At 37.7% G+C, this 9,702-nt stretch overlaps 2 protein-coding genes across 4 annotated transcripts in view; both read right to left on the reverse strand.

Annotated features, from left to right (window-relative positions):
* Positions 1–5,950, reverse strand: part of LOC135216099 (secretory carrier-associated membrane protein 1-like) — an 81,681-nt gene extending 75,731 nt beyond the window's left edge. Inside the window, exon 1 of one of the 3 annotated variants that reach the window (XM_064251131.1) lies at positions 5,629–5,950. In XM_064251131.1, coding sequence (XP_064107201.1) covers positions 5,629–5,670 — 42 coding nt within the window. In that variant the 5' untranslated portion in view covers positions 5,671–5,950. The remainder of the gene's footprint in view (positions 1–5,628) is intronic. The other 2 variants (XM_064251132.1, XM_064251133.1) reach the window with 2 other exon arrangements.
* Positions 5,951–7,592: 1,642 nt separating this feature from the next.
* Positions 7,593–9,702, reverse strand: part of LOC135216105 (uncharacterized) — a 78,632-nt gene continuing 76,522 nt past the window's right edge. Inside the window, exon 12 of the mRNA XM_064251143.1 lies at positions 7,593–8,198. Coding sequence (XP_064107213.1) covers positions 7,992–8,198 — 207 coding nt within the window. The 3' untranslated portion in view covers positions 7,593–7,991. The remainder of the gene's footprint in view (positions 8,199–9,702) is intronic.

The following is a 9,702-nucleotide window of genomic DNA, read 5'->3' on the forward strand; positions in this document are numbered from 1 at the left end:
CGCGAAATCCAATTTGTCTCGATAAACGCCGAAGCGTATTGAAGAAAACCAACAGGGACAGGCAGTTTTCTAGCATAAGCGACCACCAGGAAAGAGTTGCCAGGCTGGAAATAAGTTTCCCATGTGCTGAGAGTGTTACCAAATGATGTTCCTACACTTTCTATATGAGCAAACGTATTATTACGGGGCTGACGGCTTGACAAGCACAGTTAAAGTCTTGAACGTAATATCCCGTTGAAGGCGCTACCGAGTTAGATCGCGGTAAACGTATTATTACGTGGGTGACGCTTAACAGTTATAACAAAACTGTTTCATGAATTCTAGTTGTCATAGTAATGCAATAATGATAAAATTGCTTTAATATTTATGTATATATACTTCCAATACATAGCCTAATTTACAACCAATTTCAACGTTTTGTGTGTAGTCTTATACCCAGTTTGGAGGGTCAACACATACCGAATGGCAACAGAGAGAGAGAGAGAGAGAGAGAGAGAGAGAGAGAGAAAGAAAGCGGAGGAACGAAGAAGAAAAGGGGGGATGGCGGTGGAGGGGGGGGGGGGGGGTGGGGTTGGGGAGAGGGGTAGGTGGAGCTTTATACGCGTGTTCGTATCCATTTCTGCATAATGGAGTTTTTTGTCTCTTGGTACAAGGACAAGTGTCGTTATTCTTTACGATTAGTAATTCACTATACCCTTATAAATTACGGCACTGGGTGTAATGCACTATAGCAAAATCTCGTTCTGTTAAGAGTGTTCGTTACAGAAATAGGTATTGCCCAAAAACGTGCTTGCACTGTCTCTGAAACCCATAGTAGACATGCTGCTTAGTTGTCAATCAAGTTTTTATAACCAAGTATTTTTTTACAAGCTAGCTATTGAATAAATTTGTATTTTTTCTCAGTCAAAACATATGCCCTCAATGCTAACTTTCCTCTTTAACGACTTTCTGGTCATTGCAAAATTCGGCCCCATAATTTCTTATGGTGCGAAAACAGACAGAGGCCCATGGACCGAAAACGATTGCGTCACACTACGGCGATAATCCAGCAGTAAAACATCTTCATATATCCAAAAAAGTAAATAATAAAGATATATGCGCATTACGATTATAACAATTACATGTATAGCTGATAACAATCTGCATGAATAACTGGTAAACTGTTTCTGCAATGACAGTTGAGTATAGCAATTATTTACAATAGGTACGAAAGTCAAGATGTCGTGACGTCATAATACAGAACTTGAAAGAACGTTCTAATTCAGAAAAAATAATACTTAAATTTGAGTCAGAGTCGAGTTACTTTTCAATAACGAATATTTTCAAATTAATCATCATAAATATGTAAAATATTGATGTTTTTAGGGGGGAAAACATCAGTACAGGCCAACCCCTCATCACGGTAGACGGGTCTTATTCACTCGATATTTAATTGGTGAAACATGAATACAATTGCAACTCTAAGCATACCATTTAAAAGACTGAAGTTTCGTCAACATATTGTGATATATGAAAGCCCCATACGAACTAAAATAAGCATGTGGAGCTCTTCGTAAAATATGTTTTCAAGGCAGTTTTGAAAATCCAATATGGCGGCTACGTTTTTCATGGACGGTTCTCATCAGTGACGGACACCATCTTTCCCAGCCTTCCCAGCACTCATTTGAACAATGTTAGCGATTGTATGTAACGTTTATTGATCTTACTCAAGATTGCAGTTGTAATCAGCACAATAAAACAACATTTTGTTGCCTATATTAGTGAAAGTATGAAACTTGTTATTCCGGGGTTATGTTTGGAACTGAATTCATTCTTACCTTGTAATCGGCGGTTTTTATCCTTACTGCCATCACAACTGAAACTCCACAGTGCTTATTTGATTGTTATTATACACTTTTGGTCTCAGTTCACTCCACATTGCACTTTAAAACCCGTTGCTGTTCCTGGTTTCTAAGCGCGCGCGCCATAAACACAATTACAAACAGCAGACGACGACAGACGACGACAGACGACGAAACTGCAAAGTTTTATTCCCTAAACTGTTTACTTTACTCGTTATTTAGTTTAAATTTACATTGTTATTTAAAAATTTTGATTTAATTCATGTATATTATCCCTTTTTTTGCAACCAAATTACCCCGAAAAATTACAGATATTTCTAACGGTAGAATAAACCAATCAAATGTTTCTAACGTTTTCGTACATCTGGCTGCCGAAAACCATGAGGAACGAATACGGAAAAGTGCATAGAGGACGACTACGTTTTTTTTTTTTTGTTTTTTTTTTTTTTTTTGCTTTTTTGTTTTTGCTAGCACTTTTCATTGATTTCAGTCTTTATTAGTATTTTGAATTTCTTAAATAATCGTATGCCAGAAATAAATGTAACCTTTAATGTTTGCATGCTTTAATGTTTGCATGCTAAGAATGGCAAAATCATCGTTGCCACTTATTAGTGGAGACTCACACCTACGCCGTTCCATTATTATAAACTGTTTCCATGAATTCTAGTTGTCATAGTAATGCAATAATGATAAAATTGCTTTAATATTTATGTATATATACTTCCAATACATAGCCTAATTTCACCAATTTCAACGTTTGTTTATAGTCTTATACCCAGTGGAGGGTAAGCACATACGATTGGCCACAGTGAATGTCCCTCCTATTCCGTCCTCTCTCTCTCTCTCTCTCTCTTCTCTCTCTCTCTCTCTCTCATTTTTTTAAAATTTTACATACCTATGTCCTGCTTAACTATTTTTGCGAGCACTAGTAGATGCACCTACATTCATCATTACGAACTGAATTAAACTTGAAAGTATTTAATTAATGCTATACAAGTATGAAATATATTTTCCTTGTTCATTTTTCGAATTACGATAAAAGAACAGTGAGAGAGAGAGAGAGAGAGAGTGAGAGAGAGAGAGAGAGAGAGAGAGAGAGAGAGAGAGAGAGAGGGGAGAGAGAGAGAGAGAGAGAGAGAGAGTTGAGTGGATCAGTGTATAAATATATCGGTCATGGGCAGGTAACAACCGAGTGAATCGTTAGATATATCCACCAATGTAAACTACTATTATTAGATAGATAGATGGAAAAATCATAGAAAATAAGTTTAAACTGCAACAACTTTCAGAGAGGGAGAAGGGAAGGTGAAGGAAGGAAGAAGGACAGGGGTGGCGGTGGAGGTGGGGGGAGAGGGTAGGTGGAGCTGTTTACTGTGTCCTATCCATTTCTGGATAATGGAGTTTTGGTCGTATTAGTACAAGGACAAGTGTATTTATTCTTTACGATTAGTGATTCACGATACCCTTATAAATTACGGCACTGGGGTAATGCACTAAAGAAAAATCTCGCTCTGTTACGAGTGTTCGTTACAGAAATAGGTATTGCCCAAAAACGTGCTTGCACTGTCTCTGAAAACCCATAGTAGACATGCTGCTTAGTTGTCAATCAAGTTTTTATAACCAAGTATTTTTTTACAAGCTAGCTATTGAATAAATTTGTATTTTTCTCAGTCAAAACATATGCCCCTCAGATGCTAACTTTCTCTTTTAACGACTTTCTGATCATTGCAAATTCGGCCCATAATTTCTTATGGTGCGAAAACAGACAGAGGCCCATGGACCGAAAACGATTGCGTCACACTACGGCGATAATCCAGCAGTAAAACATCTTCATATATCCAAAAAGTAAAATAATAAGATATATGCGCATTACGAATTATAACAAGATTAAACATGTATAGCTGATAACAATCTGCACGAATAACTGGTAAACTGTTCTGCAATGACAGTTGAGTATAGCAATTATTTACAATAGGTACGAAAGTCAAGATGTCGTGACGTCATAATACAGAACTTGAAAGAACGTTCTAATTCAGAAAAATAATTACTTAAATTTGAGTCAGAGTCGAGTTACTTTTTCAATAACGAATATTTTCAAATTAATCATCATAAATATGTAAAATATTGATGTTTTACTACTTATTTAAAAATTAGCCAAGAGCACGCTTCTCGTCATCTTCTACCCCAACAGCTGTTTACGCCTGGCTTGTTGTTGATGAGAAATCGTGTTTCGATTGTTGTGATAAAAGTGCTCCAGCGTCTGTGGGTACAAGTGGTGTGCGGATTTATCACAGGAAATGGTTAGTTTATTGACACAAGCTACTCCGTAAACATCGAGATGGCGTCAATCTTCTAAATACCTCGAGTTGTAAGTAAAAATGTTGAACGCGTTTTGGTGAGATTTGCACTACGTTTGAGACCGTTTTCAGTACCCTCTGTTTAAATCTGTTTAAATCTTAAAATTTGGCCTTAATTTCTAACTTTGGGGAAAATACTTACTTCGAAAGGAGAGTAGAGGTCTTTAGCTCCGTTTCTCACCAACAACAAGTCGCGACTGATGCCCATCTCGGGTGTCAGGACGCGTTATAATGTACTTTTTCGGAGGGTGGCTTGCATTGATGGTAGCTGGCCTGCGTGGCTTGCTGTGATGATCTACCCTACTACTTATTTAAAAATTAGCCAAGTGCACGCTTCTCGTCATCTTCTACCCAAACAGCTGTTTACGCCTGGCTTGTTGTTGGTGAGAAATCGTGTTTCGATTGTTGTGATAAAAGTGCTCCAGCGTCTGTGGGTACAAGTGGTGTGCGGATTTATCACAGGAAATGGAAAGTTTGTTGACACAAGCGACTCCGTAAACATCGAGATGGCGTCAATCTTCGAAACATTTTTAGTTGTAAGTAAAAATTTCTAAAGCATTTTGGTGAGATTTCCACTGCCGTGGGCGCCATTTTCAGTACCCTCTGTTTAAATATACCAAATTTGTAACTAATTTGTATTTTTCATAACTAACAAACCTGAGGTCTTAACATTAGGATTTACTAGCGCCAAGCTGGAAACCGGTAGAATTAAAATTAAAATTGTGAGTTCCAGGGACTAATGGCATCTATACTAGGTCACGGGGCATGTATACCCAGAATGCCCACGGGCCTTAATTTCTAACTTTGGAGAAAATACTTACTTCGAAAGGAGAGTAGAGGTCTTTAGCTCCGTTTCTCACCAACAACAAGTCGCGACTGATGCCCATATCGGGTGTCAGGACGCGTTATAATGTACTTTTTCGGAGGGTGGCTTGCATTGATTGTAGGTGGCCTGCTTGGCCTGCTGTGATGTTCTACCCTAGGTTGTTTACCCTAAGTTATACAAGACGGTTTACTTAAATGAATTCAGAATTAATCAAATGAGTACTAGGTTTCGCTAGGCCTCAGACTTAAACAAAAACAGTCTGCCGAAAACTATAACCTAAATTTAAGTTGTTGCCTAGGCCTACCTAGATAAGGGTAGACTGCTTAATAAAAAGTCAAGGCTACCAGGCCTCGGCAAAGAGCCTATTCTGCAATTCCCTATTCATTCTGAAAAACCTGAAAGGAAATAAGGGCAGAGGCATGTCTGAAGGGCAAAAAAAGGCGAAAATGTGGACCATATGACATGGGGCGATGTCTCAACGTCATATGACAAACGACCGAGCCCCTGAGACTCCTACAGCTGGTACGTCTCGTCAACTCAGGCGAAAATGACGAAGAATATTCAACAGAGGACAAAGCCAAAGGCAATGACGGGGCATACTTACTGCAAAAGGGTCAGCAAACGGATTGTCGTCGAAGCCTGACATAGCGAATTAGGTAAAATGTCATAAACTAGGCATTCACAGAGAGCACTCGGATATAATGTTTTTCGATCTGTTGTGGCCAAAACACACTTCGATAATCACTGTTGCCAGACGCCGGGAGAAATTATACTTTCCTCTTTACATATTTAAGTAGGTGGTTCGCTCAAATTCGCTCTATAATATGTAATAACATTAAAATTTGCATTTAATTTTATTTTAAATGTAAAATGTCAATAACAAATATTTAAATTACTAATCAAATTCTATCGACAAGGAAGCCGGGTCTTTCGCGGAGCTGGTAACAATAAGATACGTCAATGGAAGTTTATTTGTTATCATAATAAACAAAAGAGCATCGCATCTTTACTTTGTAAAGTATTTTATACTGTGAGGGCGTACGCAGTCCTCACGAATGCCATTTCTCAGTGATTTTGAATATACCCCGCTTTACTGTCATGTCATAAGTTAAGAAAAAAATATGATAACATTCGCATGATGTGTCATACATCTCAGGTACTAATTATTTCCATCAAAGAAGAAATAAACATGCAACCATTTTCACCTCCAGAATAGATGTGCTTGCGTATTCTCTCTTTTGTTTGTACTTGATCAATGCAGAAAGAAGTTGACACTCCCGCTGATATGTTCCACCTAGCTACTCTGACATTTATTTATTCAAAGAAATTACATTGTAATATATTTACATGTATTTCATCATCCGTACATTATTTGTCCATATGCGACGTGCTTCAGACACGGGATATAAATCCTACAATAGGTGCGGCAGCAATTTGCCGTCTTCCGTGAGTAAGATCGTACCGGAAATATCAAGATGAAAACCTGAGAATGATCATGTAAAACGTATATAGGTAGGTGTCTGCGTGTCCCGGAAATTAGTATTGTTGCAAGACAGGTATACAACTGTATCTGGAATGTTTACTGGAACATATAGTTAACGATATAAATTTAATCAAGATGATAATGTCCACGGAGATTGACTCAAGTGCCATTATAGCGAGGCCACCGAGATAGCCCCGTGAACTCTTTAGAATTATAAAGAACGAAGAAATTAATTATGACGATCGGAAAATCTGATGCAAAAGGAACCAAAATTAAAAGACGTAGTCGCTGATAACTTTCCCTCCTTGAGTAACACTCATAAACTGCGATAAGCTATCTTTTATTATTCAGTAATTCCACTTTCGATAATGATTATCAGTTTAGCCCACAAATACCGATATCAGATAAAATTTTTTCTTACTTCCTAAACATTTTGTTTTGATGAATTTATTAGCATTATATTATTATAAATTACCTTCGCCCTATCATTACTATATCATTGCTCTCTAGAGATTATTGCTACCTCTAATATCTCACGCGCATTCGTTAAATCCTATGTAGTATTATGGCAGAAAGACCATGAAATCTATTAACTATTAGAATCCTTTCCTCCGATGACTAATATCAACTTGACAACCTTCAGGTCCGGGAAGTGAGCAGAAAGCTATTTAATCTTATTTATTCTACTGGGGTTCACGACCTGTGGCAGCAACTAAAGTTAGAAACACCAGTTATGAAAATCTCAAAAAGTCCCATCTCCTCGTAGATTTTCTAACTTAGCAGCTTTTCTTCTTCTTCTTCTTCAGTTCTGCTCTTTCTTTTAGGTGATGTTCTAATAGCAAGATTGCACCGAGTATTTATATTAGGAGGAGAGTCCAGTCTGTTTCGCATGCAGCAGACTTCTTTCCATTCTCCTTCGAACTAAACATCCCATAACCAAGTTTTCTTTCTTACAATGCTAAACGGTATGCAAAGTTGTGCATACTTGTATACGCATACCTCTAAATCCCCTATAGAAGCTGCAAAGTAGTCAGTATGCACATGCACAAAACAATAGGACTGTAAGGGAATAAAAATAAGCTACATAAATATTATAAATTTATTATATACAGAAATAGTGACAATAAATTGTAACTTAGAAAGTACAAGTGTAAAATGATTTACATATTGACCTTTAATATCACAGGCTTTTTAAAAACTTCAGTTCATATTTCAGCTTAAATGTTTCAGTTCATATACTTGAACAATAAATACAATATGGAGCAGTGAGTTCTGGTGTCGCGCACATATCCGTGTGTACATGTGCGTACATTTTCTGCATGACTGTACTGTGTTTAATGTGTAAATTTATCAATCTGTAGAGTAAAACATACGAGTGAATCAGTACGTATACACGAAATGCGCATATAATTAGTTTTATGTACATAAACTGTCCTTCAAAGCTGCCGTACAGAACTGACTGACTATACATTAACATGAAGCAGCTATTGATGACCGGAGCACTCTGGGTCAACAACGCAAGTAAACGGGCTGCCAGGTATATGATCCTGTAACCACATTATAACGATGCTATAATCTGCAGGAACTCCAACCTGGAATTGCACCTCGTATATGCCCGACACTTCCTCCGAGGGGTACACCTCCGTTCCTAATACCGATCCTTCAAACGGCCCCTCGACTTTGATGGTAACCTGGAAGGAAAATGGTCGTGTTAAAAGCCTGGGAAATTTTAATTGCAGTTCTGTTAAAATTGTAAAATATTGTATATTTTCTCATTTTCTCTAATAAAGGATAAAAAAATACTTTTGCGCACACGTGTACGTTCTACTAAAGGCTAGGCCAACAAGAATGCTTCAAGTTTATTGACGGAATACAAACGTGGTTCGCTTGAATGCCTTAGACAAGTAACACATCTTAAAATGAATAAATGAATTATTACAAGTTTCGTTTACGTAATTATGAATGGGACATATCTGCAAGCGAGGAAGAAGACAAGACAACATGTCTAGTAAGATGAATCACTCTTTAATTACAAATCATCCTTTCAATTAGCAAAACAGGACCAAAAATTCAAGTGAATGAGTCACTCAAAGGTTTAAGCGGCCCACACACGCTCAAATTTTTGGTCAAATCTTTATATGTCAAATTATTTGACATGAATTTGATCGTGTGTGGCGTAATTTGATGGCCTAAAAGGTTTGATGTCAAATTTTTTACTGATCTGATTTCAGTAGATATTTTTTTAGCCAACGTCAAATAATTTGTGCGTGTGTGGTACCTAGCAATAATTTGCGCAAATTCGTTAGTGATTAGACAAAATCTGAGGAGGACGTGCGCGGCTCATCGTCATCATGGCTCCAACAGAACATGAAAAGAAATTTCTTCTTGAGCTTATTGATGTTTATAGAAGTTTACCACAACTTTGGAACATTAAAAGTGACTGTTATAGACAGAAATAAAAAAAGATATGGCATATCGAGACTCTTCTACAGAAATTCCGTGATTATTATCGCACAACGCATAACTGTGTTTTCTTTGGTTATATATGGTCTCACAAGATCTAATAGTTTGTCAAATGATTCTCCGTCCATGCGAAGAAAGTTCTTGAAAACATCAGGTTCACTAATTCTCAGTTCATTTGATAAAGGAGCATGACCAAATCGTTCACGACACAAATACCATTGCTGGGCCCACTTTCGTCTCTTTCGTTTCTGTGTGCTCTTCAACGCTAAGCCAAGAGCCAACGCTGTATATGCGTCCATGATGAAACTCGGGAGCAAAATGAAAATTTGATGAGAAGTTTGAGCGTGTAGAGCGAACGTCAAACAATTTGACATAAAAAAATTGGACCAAAAATTTGAGCGTGTGTGGGCCGCTTTTAAAGACCACTAATGAGCAATGGCAAAGGTAAGGTCACTGCACTTGCGCACAATAGCCTTGAGACCAGCCAAAACCCACTCCTCCACACACGAAACGCCTGGGAAGCACAGCGAACGAACTGACTCATATACCCAATACCATTGCCCAATACAGCGGGAAGTTGCCGGGCACACTAATGAGCTACGAAGACCTCTATGCATAACACTAATCTTTCTTTCTTTTTAATGCAGATAGTGAAGTCTTTAAAAACATTTTCGTAAATGCTTCTGCTTGGTATAGATGAAAGCTTTTGCGAATAACTGACCTATAAAAAGA

This window comes from Macrobrachium nipponense, chromosome 6 (assembly GCF_015104395.2).
Source record: "Macrobrachium nipponense isolate FS-2020 chromosome 6, ASM1510439v2, whole genome shotgun sequence".
Taxonomy (NCBI): domain Eukaryota; kingdom Metazoa; phylum Arthropoda; class Malacostraca; order Decapoda; family Palaemonidae; genus Macrobrachium; species Macrobrachium nipponense.